Source organism: Hyla sarda, chromosome 4, assembly GCF_029499605.1.
Source record: "Hyla sarda isolate aHylSar1 chromosome 4, aHylSar1.hap1, whole genome shotgun sequence".
Classification (NCBI taxonomy): Eukaryota; Metazoa; Chordata; class Amphibia; order Anura; family Hylidae; genus Hyla; species Hyla sarda.
In genome coordinates this window covers 272,609,295-272,627,542 of record NC_079192.1, presented here as the reverse complement: position 1 = coordinate 272,627,542, position 18,248 = coordinate 272,609,295, and the positions used below count along the sequence as shown (strand labels likewise).

At 42.2% G+C, this 18,248-nt stretch overlaps 1 protein-coding gene across 5 annotated transcripts in view; it reads right to left on the bottom strand.

Moving 5' to 3' along the window:
- The window catches only part of RASSF3 (Ras association domain family member 3), a 163,797-nt gene that overhangs the window by 72,468 nt on the left and 73,081 nt on the right, over positions 1-18,248 (bottom strand). For 4 of the 5 annotated variants that reach the window (XM_056574247.1, XM_056574249.1, XM_056574250.1 and 1 more), the window contains exon 2: positions 2,240-2,364. In XM_056574247.1, coding sequence (XP_056430222.1) covers positions 2,240-2,364 — 125 coding nt within the window. Of the gene's footprint in view, positions 1-2,239; positions 2,365-6,980; positions 7,064-18,248 lie in introns of all 5 variants that reach the window. The other variant, XM_056574251.1, reaches the window with a different exon arrangement.

The following is an 18,248-nucleotide window of genomic DNA, read 5'->3' as shown; positions in this document are numbered from 1 at the left end:
TCACCAGATTTCAGATGTGAATTAAGCCCTGGGTTGAGATCTAATACTCATGGTTAGCTTGTATATTATTTTTCAGTCTATGTACCTTTGCCCTCACTCCACTCACTTCTTCCTCCACTCTCCAAAAACTTGTACTAGCAGAAGATTAGCTGATCCCTAGTCTGCCTAGTAAACATAAGTTAGAACTGAGCTGTTTTTTCATTGTGAACTAAAGTTAAATGGGGGTGGGGTGGGGGGTTTGAACCTGAGAGAATAGAGCTTTTTTTCTGACAGGATTTATTACGGTTTCTAAGGCCACGTTTACATCAAGACTCTTAAAGTCTAAACTCTAAAATTTCTTAAACTCAAATTGACCGCAGTTGCATCTATGCTCAGATAGGCACTGACACCATTTACTCCTAGGACCTGCACAGACTCAATCATATTCAGCTAGTGACCAGACTTTTGACAGTCTTTTGAGTCAAAAGTCAGATATGCGCTGAAAATGACCCAATTGTAGTCACTAGCTTGCCTAGCAGAGGTGAGTAGAGTTAGCTTGTTAGGGTTCCAACCAAAGTGAAGCCATCTCTGCGTGGTGGATGGGGGACATGTTTTGATCAAAAAGTGCAATATGAGTCTCCATTTTTTGACCAAGAGTGCTGCTGCTGCAACCTTCTTTTTGTAGTCACTAGCTTGTACTAATAATCTATGCAAAGTTTGTTGAAACATCAGTAATAATTTACCTTTAGCCCTGAATTTTAGAACATTAAACCCCTTAAGGACTCAGACCATTTTTCCCCTTAAGGACTCAAAACAATATTCGTTTTTGCACTTTACTTTTTTCCTCATAACACGTTCAATTTTGCACCTACAAACCCATATAAGGGCTTGTTTATTGCGGCATCAACTGTACTTTGTAATGACATTACTTATTTTATAACATAATCTGTGTCGAAACAAAAAATATATATAAATATCTGTGTCATGAATTGAAAAAACAAACAAACTGCCGTTTTGTAAATTTTTAGGTCTTCCGTTTCTACGCAGTGCACTTTTCAGTAAAATGACATATCTTTATTCTGTAGGTCCATTCGGTTACAGGGATACCCAATTTATGTAGGTTTTATTTATTTTACTTCTTTAAAAAAAATCATAACTACATGCACCAAAATTAGTATGTTTAAAATTGTCATTTTCTGACCCCTATAACTTTTTATTCTTCCACATATGGGGCTATATAAGGGCTTATTTTTTGCGCCGTGGTCTGTAGTTTTTATCGGTACCATTTTTGTTTTGATGGGACTTTTTGGTCACTTTTTATATTTTTTTATTTTGGACTTTGGTATTTTTATTACGTGTACACCATCGACCGTGCGGTGTAGCTAACCATATATTTTTATAGTTCGGGCATTTACGCACGGGGCGGTACCGCATATGATTTTTTTTATTTACTACATTAATTTTACTTAAAATATAGGAAAAGGGGGTGATTTAAATTTTTATTGGGGGGGGGGGGGGTTATTCACATTTATTCTCTTTCTATTTTACTTTTCTTTTTTAGCCCCCTTAGGAGGCTATACCATGCAATCTTTTGATTGCATACACTGTTGCATTGATCAGTGTTACTGGCGCTCTGCTGCTCTAGCCTGCAGGCATGGAGCAGTAGATCGACGATGGGACGACGAGGAGGCGGCAGGTGAGGACCCTCCTGACGTCCAGTAAGCTGATCGGGACATCGCGATTTTGTCGCGATTGATCCGATCAGCTCCGCTGAGCTGCTGGGATAGTTCAGTTTAGACGCCACAATCAACTTTGATCGCAGTTGATCGGAGGTGCCCGGCATTAGCTGTGGGTCCTGGCTGCCCGTAGCAACAGGGACCCACGGGGTTTAACTCGTTCTCCGCTCGAGTCCTTAAGGGGTTAATACAGTGCAAACTCTCCAAACCACCCCTTATCCAGACCAGATTTGATGTGATGGATTTATGCATATAGCCTTTTGCAATTTTAGGTGGTCTTCTCTAAGGATTTTACTTTATCTTTATTTTAAGATTTCCCTTCTGGGTTCTAGCTGTAGTAGTAATGCAAGAAGCTGGTGGGTAAACACAAGCAACATTCTTTGTTATTTTTGACAGCTCACTTTATACCACTACAGGATCACTGCAGCAAAATGTATACCCCAACAGAAAAGCCATAAACTTTTAAAAAAATTAAGAAAAAAGGTTACTCATGCATAAAACTTTCTTAAGAGTAAAATGCTTACCTTCTCATTGTTATTGGAGTGGTCCAATGTGTCGTACGCAGGTAAACATTCCATTAACTTTCCATTCGGTTCACAGTTTAATTGCACCTGTCCTTGGCAATGTGAATGGCATGTGTATTTACAATCTGGAATATTCAAAAAAAAATTATTTTTAACACACCTATATGCACGGAGTAAAAATATGTTTTATATGTACAAACACACCAATTTATGTACAAATATATAGCCGAGCATTTCACTACCACAGAATTGACCATGTTTTGAAGCACTGGCTGAAACAAAGTCCTTTCTAAATAATATCGATGAGGTAATTTCTACAAGTGAACAGATGATGATTTGTCTTTATAGTTTTTCTTTTGTTTCCATTTTATATGTCTTGGGAACCATACAAAGGAGAACAACACGCCAATGCTGACAATCGGTAAGATGTAGATGTGATAACAAGAGCTTCCAGTTGTTAGAGCGTTTATCACTTTGCCCTCCAGGTCTAATCTCCTGCCCAGCCAGGTTGTGGAATAGGGCCACACACAGTGAACAGAATTCACATGCTAACTGTATCAAGCAAAACACAAAAGCCATGGATAAATAGGTGGATAGCCAACAGTACCCACATCTAAGGACTCATTCGCAGGCTTTGCCAGGCTCAGGGCTTTTAGATGAGAATAACTCTGTAGATACAAAGTCTGTGGCGCATGCCACAAATTCTTTTTTTCTTGGAAATGTGCAGAGCTGTGGTTCCTTTGTATAGTATAATGTGACAGTGCGACCCTGGGACAACAAAATAGGATGTGTAGCTATGATTATATATATATGATTTTTGTTACTTTAAATTAGGACTAAGTGCTCTAACTTGTTAATGTTTTTCCCATTAACACTGTCATGACTCGACCTGGTTCTGGGAGAAGGGTTACATTTTCGGGTCTTTGGCTAAAGCATCATGCATTTCTGTGACCGTGCCCAGGTCAATCACACCTGGTCTCAGCCCCCACGCCTTTCTTAGGTGGATATAAATTTCCATCCAGCCTGTCATTCTGTTCCATTCAGCCTCTAATACTGCTCTTAGCTTATTATATTCTGTGTATTCTGACCTCAGCTTGTTACACGTTTATTCTCTGCTTAGTGATTTGGTAACTTTGCTGTTATCTCGGTTTGGACACTTTCTCTGTTTGTCAATTTATTCCCTATGGTTTGTACCTTGTGCTTTGCCTGTTTACCCTTTGTATCCCGACCAGTTTCCCTGACCTCAATGCAGTGTTGCTTATTATTTTGGACCTTATTACACCCTTGCATCCACTGAGAACAGGGACTGTCGTCCAGTTTAGAATCAGTCATCTTTCTGATGTCCTTTGTGTAACATTCACATGATCTTCATGATCTTTCTCAGGGATGCATATTATAATTATTATGAACCTCCCTCACAGTATGTGTTTTAAACCAGACAATGAAACACTATATGCAGTATTTTTTGTCCAGTTATAATCCTGTGAAATGACAGACACCAGCTGAAAAAAACAACAACACCATTAAAGTCAATGGGGTCCATTGGGGTCTGGCTGTGTCTGTCATATAGTGAACTGCCCAGCTCAGTTTTCCGGCCCTGAATGGAATCTAAGATAAAGGCCTCTAACGAAACCTCCAATATATATTTTAATAGGGCCTTATTTTATATTGATTCAATTGATAAAGTAATGAGTGTTGTACTACATTAGTAATTGCAAGCAGACAAAGAAGCTTAGTGTGTGTAGTAGCAGGTAAAGCATTATGTAACTCTCTTGTTCAGTGCTATCACTTGGGTCAGATAAATGTACTGCTAAAAGCATACTGAAATCAGTTCCCTACTATTAAAGGGGCAGTGGTGTTACTGTGTTCTGGAGAACCCTGACCAGGGCATAAGGCTGGAAACCCTGCTGGGGAAACACTGTAAAATTACAGTATGTATCACAGTAAACATAAGAAAGTAGTAAACAAGTCTATATTTGTATAATGAGGTAGATGAAGGCTTAGAGCAGTCAGATAACTACACCCTTTACTTCCTTTTATAAACATAGCCAAAGATATCTTGGTACACACATATAGTGACAGAAATAAGCATTGGCAACAATAAGAAAGAAAATCTAACCATCTTGTTATTATGGTATCTGCCAACCCTGTTTAGATACACTATGCAAAGGTTAGTTTGTTCATTTGTTTGGGCAAATTCGTATGTCTGCTACTGCCTCGGTTACTTATGGGTTGTTGGTATGTTATGTACGTAATGTCTAATAATGCTAGAGGAAAGCTTTTTTCTAACAACCATTGCTAATTTGACTAGGATACTCTAGAACAGTGGTTCTCAACCTTTTTCGCGACTGTACCCCCAAAGGGTGAAAGTATGTCCACGGTAGATTTGCGCTGAACTTACGCGCGAGAGGTACCTGCGGACAAAATAAGTCATAAAATTACTTATTTTCATAAGGGCGTGGGCTTAAATTTATACTAATGCAATACTTAATCCCCTTTTGCCATTATTCCCCCCTCCCTCTGTTCCCCTTTTTCCATTATGCCCCTCCCCCTCCATCTTAATCCCCTTGTGCCATTATTATTCGATATGGCAAAAGAGGATCAGAGGGAGGGCGGGAACAATGGCACAAGGGGATCAGAGGGAGGGGGGAATAATGGCACAAGGGGATCAGAGGGAGGGGGGAATAATAGCACAAGGGGATTAAGATGGGGGAAGGATAGTCATAACTCGCGGGGATCAGAGGGGGGGGCAGACCATAACAAATGGGGATCAGAGGGGGGGCACAATAATGACACAAGGGGATCAGAGGGAGGGGAAATAATGGCACAAGGGCATTAACATGGAGAGGGGGGAGAGGGATAATGGCACTAGGGGATTAAGATGGAGGGGGGGGTCATAATCATCAACCCCCCCCCCGTATTAATCTCCTTTTGCCATTATCCCTATCCCCCCCTCTCTATCTTAATGTCCTTGTGCTATTATTTCCCTCCCCCCTTCCGATCCCCCTGAGCTATATATATATGTATACAGCAGGTCCCGTGTGGCCTATCCTGGTATACAGCGCGTCCCAGAGTCCCGTTCAGCGGAGCCGCAGTGACGTGTGACGTCCTCCTGCAATGTGGGGCACCTCCGTGCAACTTCAGGGGAGGTCACACATCTCCCCAGCAACCACACAGCTCCTGTACAGTAGCTGCGGCCGATACTACACAGGGAGCTGCCGCTGCCATTCTCCGTTGTACGCTGACAAATCCTGGCCAATGTATGGCCGGTATTTGTCAGCGCATCGCCGTACCCCCGCACAACAGGTGGCGTACTCCCGCACAACCACTGGTTGAGAACCCCTGCTCTACAAGTCCACAAGAGCAAAATGTAGTGTCTTCAAGCCCCAAGAAGTTGCTTGGATAGCAACTTCACGTCCAGACTGGTTAGGGAATCACCTACCATAGAGCAGCTTCCCTCGTCTGGAATGTCTGTGTAATGTTTGCATGCAAATTTTTCTCCGACACTGTTTATACAAAACCAATGAATCTACTTATCTTTGTTATACTGGTGGAAAGTGCACAAATGTATTGTGGGTGTTCAATGCTGGGATAAACACAGACACTGCAAGGTGTGTGTGTTATAAGTTTAATAATTCTTTATAAATTATAGAAGTTAACTTTTCTCTCTAGTATTGTAATTCCTGCCAGGTATATATTTTGACTTTGTAAATAATTGTAAAGCAATGGCAGACTTTATGCACTCTTCTTATCTACTGTGGAGCCTAATCCTTTTCACTGTACATTTTATATGTGTTTTTGCCTGTTGTATTTTTTAGCATAATAGTAATAAGCATAGGCAAACAATGGTTGAAAATTAGAGACAAATGTGCCTGTTCACTGGAGTGGCTATCCTGACAGAACTTTCTTTATCACAGCCTTGTTTTTATAGCATTGTAATAGGGCTACCTGAAAGGTGCATGGGCACTCTATACAAATTTTTGTACACATTCTGAACATGTCCCAAAAAAGGGGAACAATCCATCAGATGTCATGCACACAAAACATTGCTACAGCATAAATGGCACACAGCTCTATTATGTACATGGATTCTTACTATGGAATGAAAACCACTGATGAGTCTTGTAATGTTTTATATTTGCAAAACAAGCATAACATTACATTGAGTTCACTACATGTGATAACAAAGAACTCATGTACACATCCAAGGGATGAATACAATACCTTACAAAGATATTATACACTCTACTGGTCCATTATGTACACTCACATATACTCCACATCTGTGCAAATGGCAACACCATGGCCCTCATTTACTATTTGAAACCCGACATGTTTTGTCAGGTTGTGCGCCAGAATTGAGAAAAACCTGACTAACTCTCCATTTTACTGAGAAAACCCAAAAAGGGGCGTGGTCATTGGGGAAAGGGGGCATGGCCACAGAAAAGGGCTGTGTACCCAACATTTTTGCAAAAAACGAACATATTTACTAAGGTTTCCACAGAAAATGTAATGGATTTGAGCTGAGGAAAACCAGACAGATCAGAGCATGTGTAAAAAAGCAAAGTGTAGGGAAAGTGGGAAAATGTAGGGAAACCTAAGTAAATACCATGGAAAATAAATTGTAGGGAACTAAAACTCCACTCTTAGTAAATAAGGACCAATGTGGAGGAGTCATTTGGCTTGTGTAAAAAGGAAACAACACAAATAAACATATAGTTGGTTAATACTAGGAACTTACTGAAATAATATCGCTGACACTTCGATAAGGCCTAGAACCCTGGTTTGTTGTATAAGGGAACCAGACCTTCACCAACATGCAGGCTTGTTAAGGAGATAACACAATGAATTTTAGTGAAATTGGGCAGGAAAAAGATTTTTCCTGCATTTGAAGAATTAGATCTTTACATTCAATGAATGTAAACACAGGGACCTATAGGGTACATAGGCCACAAATATGCAGTATCAATAGATATACTATTATACCATGTTTCCTACATATTCCGATGCAGCCATGACACATCATGAAATAAGGAATGCATTTACTATACAGTATAGTTTTGTTTCTCGTGCATAATTCATTTCCCTCAATGCATTACTAGATTGAATACAACAAATAAGAAAGTCTATGGGATACACAGAAATATGGAAGGGATGATTTAGCATATTCCTTCTTTATCATTTTATATCCACATTCTCTAAAAGTTTACTCCATCCCTTCCTACTCCTAGAAGCAGACATACAGTAGTGCATTGCTGGATAAATATTAAACAGCATAACACACAATATAAATTTACAGTAGTACGGTGCAGTTTCTCCACGTAGCCAAATCTTGTTTATATTCTTTTGAATGAAATCCAAAATGATGAAGAGCACATTGCAGCACAGAAAGAGCCCATAGAAAGCATAACTCATGTCCCGTATACATCATCATCATCATAAGTCACTACTGCTTTAGAATATATGACTATTGTGGGAAACTACAAATCAGATATAATCTATGAGCATATCATACAAGAAGCATTATCAGTAATCTCATTTGCCGTGCTATGAATAGTCTTATTTTTGCATATTACTATTGTATGAGGGCATTTTATCTGAAGACCTACCTGAGGTTTTGCTCTTCTTCACCTGGACTTTGATTTTGCTGGAAAGCTTATATATTGCAGTTCCCATCCCAGGCAATGTTTGTGACTGTGAAGCCAGGAAGCTGTGCGGCTCATATAACAAGCTATGGTAAATGTTCTGCACTGACTCAGACAGAGTGCTGCTGATGCTGAAGAGGATAGATCTTCCCCAGCATTGTGCCTGACCTGGTCTACAGCACAAGGAAGTCCAGCTCTCCCTGCCTTTATTTCTGGAGTATTTGCCTTTCAAATAAAGCAGCATGAAGACAGAGCAGGACACATTCATACCCAGGCATCATACCTTCTGTATGTGCTGGTTACTTTCTTCATTAAATTGTGATGTAATAAAACACCTTCAGCAGTACTTCCAAGAAAGCAGACACTGTGGCCCTATTTGTGCTTGCTAGAATATTCACATGACATTTTTAATGAAACATGAGTTCTGTACACACATCCTATAACAGTTGGAACCTGACCCAAGAGGCCTAGGGGATGACCCAGCAGTTATTAGTCTGACTTTGATAGGAATTCTGTAATACACCTGGTATTAAAGGGGCTCTCCGGAATATTATAAACAAGGATGACTAATCACTGCCACATAACAGCAGTTCTGTACACTAAGGGAAGGGTATAGAGAGAGCGTATTGTGCAATGGCATTACATACACTTTTACTCACAGCTCTGTGTATTTTTTTACTGAACACTCAATTTTATTCTGTGTTCAGATTGTATAATACTAATTTTTATAAATACAGTGTATATATACAGTGGGGGAAAAAAGTGTTTAGTCAGCCACCAATTGTGCAAGTTCTCTCACTTAAAAAGATGAGAAGCCTGTAATTGTCACCATAGGTATACTTCAACTATGAGAGACATAATGAGAAAAAAAATCACATTGTCTGATTTTTAAATAATTATTTGCAAATTATGGCGGAAAATAAGTATTTGGTCAATAACAATAGTTCATCTCAATACTTTGTTATATACCCTTTGTTGGCAATGACAGGGGTCAAACGTTTTCTGTAAGTCTTCACAAGGTTTTCACACACTGTTGCTGGCATTTTGGCCAATTCCTCCATGCAGATCTCCTCTAGAGCAGTGATGTTTTGGGCCTGTCACTGGGAAACACGCACTTTGAACTCCCTCCAAAGGTTTTCTATGGGATTGAGATCTGGAGACTGGCTAGGCCACTCCAGGACCTTGAAATGCTTCTTACAAAGCCACTCCTTCGTTACCCGGGTGGTGTGTTTGGGATCATTGTCATGCTGAAAGACCCAGCCACATTTTATCTTCAATGCCCTTGCTGATGGAAGGAAGTTTACACTCAAAATCTCATGATACATGGCCCCATTCATTCTTTCCTTTACATGGATCAGTCATCCTGGTCCCTTAGCAGAAAAACAACCCCAAAGCATGATGTTTCCACCCCCATGCTTTACAGTAGGTATGGTGTTCTTTGGATGCAACTCAGCATTCGTTCTCCTCCAAACACGACGAGTTGAGTTTTTACCAAAAAGTTCTACTTTGGTTTCATCTGACCATATGACATTCTCCCAGTACTCTTCTGGATCATCCAAATGCACTTTAGCAAACTTCAGACCGGCCTGGACATGTACTGGCTTAACCCCTTAAGGACCAGGGACGTACCGGTACGTCCTTGGTCCTACTCTTCTGATATAACGCGGGGTTACACAGTAACCCCGCGTCATATCACGGCAGGCCCGGCGTCATAGTGAAGCCGGGACCCGCCTCTAATAGCGCGCATCGCCGATCGCGGCGCCGCGTGCTATTAACCCTTTAGCCGCGCGCTCAGAAAAAGTGAAAGTGAAAGTTCCCGACTAGCTCAGTCGGGCTGTTCGGGATAGCCGCGGCTAATCGCGGCATCCCGAACAGCTGACAGGACAGCGGGAGGGCCCCTTCCTGCCTCCTCGCTGTCCGATCGCCGAATGACTGCTCAGTGCCTGAGATCCAGGCATGAGCAGTCATGCGGCAGAATCGTTGATCACTGGTTTCTTATGAGAAACCAGTGATCAACATAGAAGATCAGTGTGTGCAGTGTTATAGGTCCCTATGGGACCTATAACACTGCAAAAAAAAAGTGAAAAAAAGTGAATAAAGATCATTTAACTCCTCCCCTATTAAAAGTTTGAATCACCCCCCTTTTCCAATAAAAAAAAAAACACAGTGTAAATAAAAATATATGGTATCACCGCGTGCGGAAATGTCCGAATTATAAAAATATATCATTAATTAAACCGCTCGGTCAATGGCGCGCGCGCAAAAAAATTCCAAAGTCCAAAATAGTGCATTTTTGGTCACTTTTTATATCATTTAAAAATGAATAAAAAGTGATCAATAAGTCCTATCAATGCAAAAATGGTACCGTTAAAAACTTCAGATCACGGCGCAAAAAATGAGCCCTCATATCGCCCCATACACGGAAAAATAAAAAAGTTATAGGGGTCAGAAGATGACAATTTTAAACGTATTAATTTTCCTGCATGTAGTTATGATTTTTTCCAGAAATCCGACAAAATCAAACCTATATAAGTAGGGTATCATTTTAATTGTATGGACCTACAGAATACATATCAGGTGTCATTTTTATCAAAAAATGTACTACGTAGAAACGGAAGCCCCCAAAAGTTACAAAACAGCGTTTTTTTTTCAATTTTGTCGCACAATGATTTTTTTTCCCGCTTCACCATAGATTTTTGGGCAAAATGACTGACGTCATTACAATGTAGAATTGGTGGCGCAAAAAATAAGCCATCATATGGATTTTTAGGTGCAAATTTGAAAGAGTTATGATTTTTTAAAGGCAAGGAGCAAAAAACGAAAATGCAAAAACGGAAAAACCCCCGGTCCTTAAGGGGTTAAGCAGGGGGACACGTCTGGCACTACATGATTTGAGTCCCTGGCAGCGTAGTGTGTTACTGATGGTAGCCTTTGTTACTTTGGTCCCAGCTTTTTCTGGTCATTCACTAGGTCCCCCTGTGTGGTTCTGGGATTTTTGTTCACCGTTCTTGTGATCATTTTGACACCACGGGGTGAGATCTTGTGTGAAGCCCCAGATTGAGGGAGATTATCAGTGGTCTTGTATGTCTTCCATTTTCTAATAATTGCTCCCACAGTTGATTTCTTCACAACAAGCTGCTTGTCTATTGCAGATTCAGTCTTCCCAGCCTGGTGCAGGTCTACAATTTTGTGTCTTTCGACAGCTCTTTGGTCTTGTCCATAGTGGAGTTTGGAGTGTGACTGTTTGAGGTTGTGGACAGGTGTCTTTTATACTGATAACAAGTTCAAACAGGTGGCATTAATACAGGTAACGAGTGGAGGACAGAGGAGACTCTTAAAGAAGAAGTTACAGCTCTGTGAGAGCCAGAAATCTTGCTTGTTTGTAGGTGAACAAATACTTATTTTATAGAGGAATTTACCAATTAATTCATTATAAATTCTACAATGTGATTTCCTGTATTCTCCCCCCCCCCCCCCCCCCCCCATTCTGTCTCTCATAGTTGATGTATACCTATGATGAAAATTACAGGTCTCTCTCATCTTTTTAAGTGGGAGAACTTGCACAATTGGTGGCTGACTAAATACTTTTTTTCCCCACTGTATATGGTAAATAATTCACTCTTAGGCTGGGTTCACACTACGTTTTCTCCCATACGGGAGCGCATACGGCGGGGGGAGCTGAAACCTTGCGCTCCCGTATGCCTTCGTATGCGCTCCCGTATGTCATTCATTTCAATGAGCCGGCCGGAGTGAAACGTTCGGTCGGCTCATTTTTGCACTGTATGCGCTTTTACAACCCGTACTAAAACCGTGGTTGACCTCAGTTTTAGGTCCGGGGAAAAAGCGCATACAGTGCAAAAATGAGCCCACCGGACCGAACGTTTCACTCCGGCCGGCTCATTGAAATAAATGATATATGGGAGAAAACATAGTGTGAACCCAGCCTCACAAAGATGGTATGTTAAGGATGAGTGTATTAACCTGATGATGAGGGCAATGTGGCCTGGAAATGCATTGGTATCTATACATTGGATGTTCCTGATAAAATAAAGTATCACATTTTCTCAGCTCTAAAGTGTCAAAGAGGCTGTGGTGGGCCACAGCATGCATGCCTCCTTCCTCCCACCATCCCTCCCTGCCTTAACCGATTGATATACAGGGCTCATCTTCTAGCACTGAATCATGCATGTCAGTAAATGTGGTTATACACTATCGATTCCTTACCAACTTCCTAAACACATGAACATTTATGTGTTGTCTATGGGGAGTGTTGTCGATTTGGCAGCAGCTTATCCCTCCGAGTAAAAAAGTATCGAGTGGCGAAGATCCAGAATTCCCAACCATTCTCTCCACCTACATCATCTGTCGGTGGAAAGTTGGGAGGCCAACATATACCTTAGATAGTTGGCTGAACCTGCTATTGGCAGCAGACTGGGCTGACTTTAATATAAGGTAAATGGGCATCTTTAGTCAAGGCAGGAAGGGGTGGGGGAGGAAGGAGGTGTGTATACTGTGGCCAGCTAACACATGCAGCCTCTGGCATTTGAGCTCTGAGAATGATCTAGAGCTGACAGATTCCCTTTAATTCCGAAAAGAAAGGTCAATACTGTAGACATGTCCTTGGAAGAGTTAAAGTGGTGAACATTGTCTGCCTATTGGTTCCAGAGCGGGTTTTAAGGAACAAGGATCTGGCTGTGACCTGTATTCCAAGCTAACACGTGTATTGTGCTCTGTTTGTACAACACATAGAGGTGACAATGTCATTAAAGAGACAATCCAGCTTTTATTCAATATTGAAGGGCTCATGTCATCCTTAGACTTTAAAGGGACTCTCCACTTTGGACAACCCCTACTAAATACAAAGATCCCTTGATTATATGCTGATTCTACAGTATACTCCTGCAGAGACCCCAGCAATCAGCTGTAATCTATAGGTAAACCTAGAGCTGGGCGGTATTACCAAATATGTGTATCACGGTATTTTTGTAACTTATGGCGGTTCCACGGTATATATAACGGTATTTCTCTCCCCCCCCCCAAATCATGTGACCCGCGAGCGCTGTTTTGCTTCTCCCCCCAAATTAATAATCAGCCCAGCGCTGCGCTGTCCCCATCGGGGAACTACTCACATGTCACCCGCAAGCGCTGCCCTCCTCGTCCTCCTGTTTGTTGCGGGCCACCGGCGCTGACACTCTATGCTGTACATGGAATCCCTATGCCCGTGCTGCAAAAGATAAACAAAATAAACTTTAACTCACCTTCCTACGTCGGTCTCACGCTCTTCCTGGGGACGGGAACGTCGGAGAGCCGTCAGCCTATCACCGGCCGTGGCGATGTTCCGCCTCGGCCGGTAATAGGCTGAGCTCACTGTCATGTAAGAAGCCGGCCATCTTCTTACATGACAGTGGGCTCAACCTATCATTGGCTGAGGCGGAACATCGCTGCGGCCGGTGATAGGCTGACGGCTCTCCGACGTTCCCGTCCCCAGGAAGCAGGTCCGGAATGACGGGGGAAAAGTTAAAATTTATTTTGTTTATCTTTTGCAGCACGGGCATAGGGATACAGCGTACAGTATAGAGTATCAGCGCCCGCGGCCCACAACAAACAAGAGGACGAGGAGGGCAGCGCTTACGGGTGACATGTGATTATTTACCCCGATGGGGACAGCGCAGCGCTGATTAATTGGGGGGGGGGGGGCAGAACAGCGCTCGCGGGTCACATATGATTAGTTCCCCGATGTGGGGACAGCGCAGCGCTGGATTGATAATTCATTCATTCCCGAGGGGTATGGGAAAAATTCATATCGTGCAGCACAAAAATGTTGGTATTTGGTATGAACCGGTATACCGCCCAGCACTAGGTAAGCCTAGCAGTAAAGGTTCAATGTCCATGCAATATCTTCACAGGAAAAATGTAGCATGATGTTTGTGTAATACAAGACAGGGCAGAGAGGGATATGGTCTTTGTAACCACTTTTCCTAAAGGCCAAGAGATGAAAATCCTGAACATGGGAACCCATTCTTTAAACTCACAATTCACTAACACAGAATTTAGCAATGTGTTACAGCCCCTTCAAGGAACACAGAGGGTTTCCCTGCTCTGCTTCCTGGGCAAGCCATGTACACTGATGCTAGATGGAGGCATGTGGACAGACATTTTTTTGACAGATATTTTGAACCACTAAAGGTAGCATCATTGGTATTAAAACAATACTTAACCCCATGTGTAAAAACAATTGCTCAAATAAAGAAGAATATGATAATAATATGATTTTCACTGACTGTAAAGATGAAAACAGGCTAGATTGGTAGACTTCCAACATCTTTTATTCCAGGTCACCAATTCACAACACTGCATCATGAATAGATGTCTACAGAAGGCTGTATGTGCACATGTGATTTCTTTGAAATAGACATTTGCTTAGATCTGTCTGGAAAAAATCACTGAGCCCTTTAGCCCCTAAGTCATCCAGTCTATGGAAGCAATACCTTTAAGTAATAGGGCAATGCTTCACAACAAGAGAAAGGTCAGCAGCACATGTCACATTGCACTTCAATTGAATAACATCACTATGTATTAGGGACAGCAGCTTACTTCTGGTCACGAAGACTAAAGATAAACCCAATGTTATAGACAAATGTAAAAAAAAATATGAATAATGCGCACACATTCAAGTACTAAATTAAAAATACAATGCAATATGTATATTATTTGTAAGGTTCCCCCTACTTAGCTTAGTCTAAATGTTTTTGATGTCAGCCATGTAGTGTCTTGTAGCACTGGGGTATTCTTAATACCCTTGTGTCAAGGAGCTTTTAGGTTTTATCCAAATGTTTCCTTCCACTACCCAAATGCATATTTATGCTGACTGGCGCTTTATGAACCTGACATAAGTTATTTTGTGAATACTTACTCAGCTCCCAGTGTTGCCACTATATTAAAGGGGTACTCCGGTGGAATAAATTTTTTTTTTAAATCAAGTGGTGCCAGAAAGTTAAACAGATTTGTAAATTACTTCGATTAAATTTTTTTAATCCTTCCAGTACTTATTAGCTGCTGAACACTACAGAGGAAATTATTTTCTTTTTGGAACACAGAGCTCTCTGCTGAATCACAAACACAGTGCTCTCTGCTGACACCTCTGTCCATTTTAGGAACTGACCAGAGCAGCATATGTTTGCGATGGGGATTTTCTCCTACTCTGGACAGTTCTTAAAATGGACAGAGATGTCAGCAGAGAGAATTTCCAAGAAGAATATTTCTGCAGAATTCTACTTGGAAATTCAGTTGTGTGAACATAGCCTCAGATTTAATTTTAGGACGGAGTCACAGTCAGTAGAAAAGTACTGTCAACTCCAGTTCTACTTTTATTCTGAGGGGCTGAGATGGAGTCAGAATTTTGGATTTGAATACGCAGAAAAAATGACAGCATTCCACTAAAATCTTGCTAACTCAAGCCTTTATTCACCAAATATTGTAACAGCAATGTAGAGATTTAAAATCGACCTGTTAGCTTTGAACCCAACTTGGCATTCCCCTAGGCTGCTGGGTGACCAGTGTACGGAGAAGCCTGACTAACTGGTGAAGGGGCCAAATGTATGCTGGGATCTAGCAGCTATGCTGGGAAATACCTACAGGAACCCAAAACCTAATTTGCATATATATTTTGCAGTGTTGGAGGGGCCAATTAACTAATGAAAGATATGCACCAATTTAGGGTCTAAAACCTTATACAGCTATGCACTTACTTTATACCCTAAAGAATTGTTGGTAAGTTCCTTTTAACGGTGAGTCTTTTACTGAAGGCCAGGGCCTGCATGCACTGACACAGAGGAACAAATAAATATATTGAGACTTGGATTGTGCTGCTGATATTATCTGTGCAGACTTCTGACTTACCCACCCTACAACCCTGCTTGTCAAAGAGGAAAACATAGACTAAAAAGAATCCGCTACTCCCGTTGCCAATACATGCCAGCATCTCGTTTTCTGCGGGATGCTGACAGATACAATTAACCGGGGCAGGAACTGTTAGGATTCGACAGGCTGGATGTGGATCCTCTGTGTCAGCGAGGGATTGGCGTGGACCATGTCGGTGGACTGGTTCTAGGGTTGCTACTGGTATTCACCAGAGCCCGCCGCAAAGCGGGATGGTCTTGCTGCGGCGGTAGCAACCAGGTCGTATCCACCAGCAACGGCTCAACCTCGCTGACTGCTGAGAAGGCGTGGGACAGAAGGACTAGGCAGAGGCAAGGTCAGACGTAGCAGAAGGTCGGGGCAGGCGGCAAGGTTCGTAGTCAATAGCAATAGAAAGAGGTCAAGTACACTGGTAAGGCAAACACTGTAACGCTTTCTCTGGCACAAAGGCAACAAGATCCAGCAAGGAAGTGAGGGGGAAGTGAGGTTAAATAGACAGGGAGCAGGTGGAGGCTAATTAGACTGATTGGGCCAGGCACCAATCATTGGTGCACTGGCCCTTTAAATCTTAGAGAGCTGGCGCGCGCGCGCCCTAAGGAGCGGAGCCGCGCGCACCAGGACGTGACAGCTGGGGACCAGGACAGGTGAGTGACTTGGGATGCGATTCGCGAGTGGGCGCGTCCCGCTATGCGAATCGCATCCCCGCCGGCAGGGTCATTGCAGCGCTCCCGGTCAGCGGGTCTGACCGGGGCGCTGCAGAGAGAGGAACTCCGCGAGCGCTCCGGGGAGGAGCAGGGACCCGGAGCGCTCGGCGTAACAGGAACATAGTGTGTTCGTACCCTTATCAAGAGCAGCAGGCAGTTGGGGGAACATTTAAAACTGAATTTGCCTATTTTGTATGTGTAAACTTGGTTGACAAAGTGGCACAACACACATTCTCTAAAGAATTTCACCTTCTTTGAACCATATGCACATTTTGCCCCCCACCATGGGGTCATAATTAAAGTATAGGGTTACAGAAGGCAGGCCAAAATTGGGCACTATTACTATTTGGGGAACTATAGATGCAGTTTGTATAGAGGAGGGGAGGAGATAGAAAAGTTAGGAGCCAAACATCTATTCTGGCAACTTCTACAGAGACAAGCTATAGGTGAAAAAGTCTTCATGGCAGTCTGGGGGAAGACTGGAAAAGTGAAACTCCAATCAGAGAAGACATCACCTGTAGTTACTGGATTTATCTGGAATCACAATACAATCTGCAGAGCCTTTACTGGTAATACTGGTTTCCCCCACAGCATTGGGAAATATTGGTCTTTGTCTACTATATTTAAATTAGCAACACTATGTTGGTATTATTAAGTCACTATGTGGTGGTTCTACATGGTCATAGAATGGCAGTATTGTTTAGCCCTTGTAAAGTGGTTTAACTCAGTCACTATGTGATAGTATTAGTTAGTAACAGTATAATATTTAGACACTTTGTCAAAATATTACACAGTTCATATTCAAATTAAAGAAGGATAGGACCATTCCTTGAGAATATGAAATGCTCTTTGTACTCACTCTCCAATCTGACAAAGAGCTAGAGATTAAAAGTATTATCTAAGAATTCCCTAACTGGGTATAGAAAAATGGGTTTTCTGAACCAGGGAATCTCTTTAGGAAAAAAGAAGTTACTGTCCTAATTGTTATGTGAATTCTCTGTCTTGTTATGTGATTGTTATGTGATTTTCCATCTGTTATATCACATTTCTTTGTGCTATTATATTTCTACATTTATTTTTATTCAATGACAAGGAATAGTAATAAAGCAACCTACAAATACTTGAACTGACAAAGCAGTGTATTACATAAAAGATACGAGGCTACATAGAAAATATTTAAAAAGTGCCTTCATATCTTGGCATCTAATTTTGCCCTTAAAGGGTAGCTCCCAACATCATGATTTTTTTTCTATCCCTGCCTATTGCCCTTCTATCCCTAACACCCTCCCTGCCTTTATTTTTTATTTTTTACTATTTTTAAAATGGCATTTAGTCTGCCTGGCAGTGTGCAGACTTCCAGGCAGACTTCCCCAGCAGGCACCACGTCACTGATGCCTGCTTGAGCCGGCACTTCCGCCCTTAGTTCTCCTAACAGGGTGCCTCCAGCTGTTTCACCACTACAACTCCCAGCATGCCCTGACATCTATTGGCTGTCAGGGTATGCTGGGAGTTGTAGTGGTAAAACAACTGGAGGCACCCAGGACAGGAGTTTCCTGGGGGAAGGAGTGAGCCAGGAGCCGATGCGGGAGGGACGGGTGCGGGGGAGCCTCTTCCTGCCGCTCGGTAAGTAACACCCAAACACCCCGCGCCCCCCGTACCTTGCAGCAGTGACCCCCATCCCCCCCCCGTACCTTGCAGCAGCGCCCCCGGTACCTTGCAGAAGTGCCCCCGGTACCTTGCAGC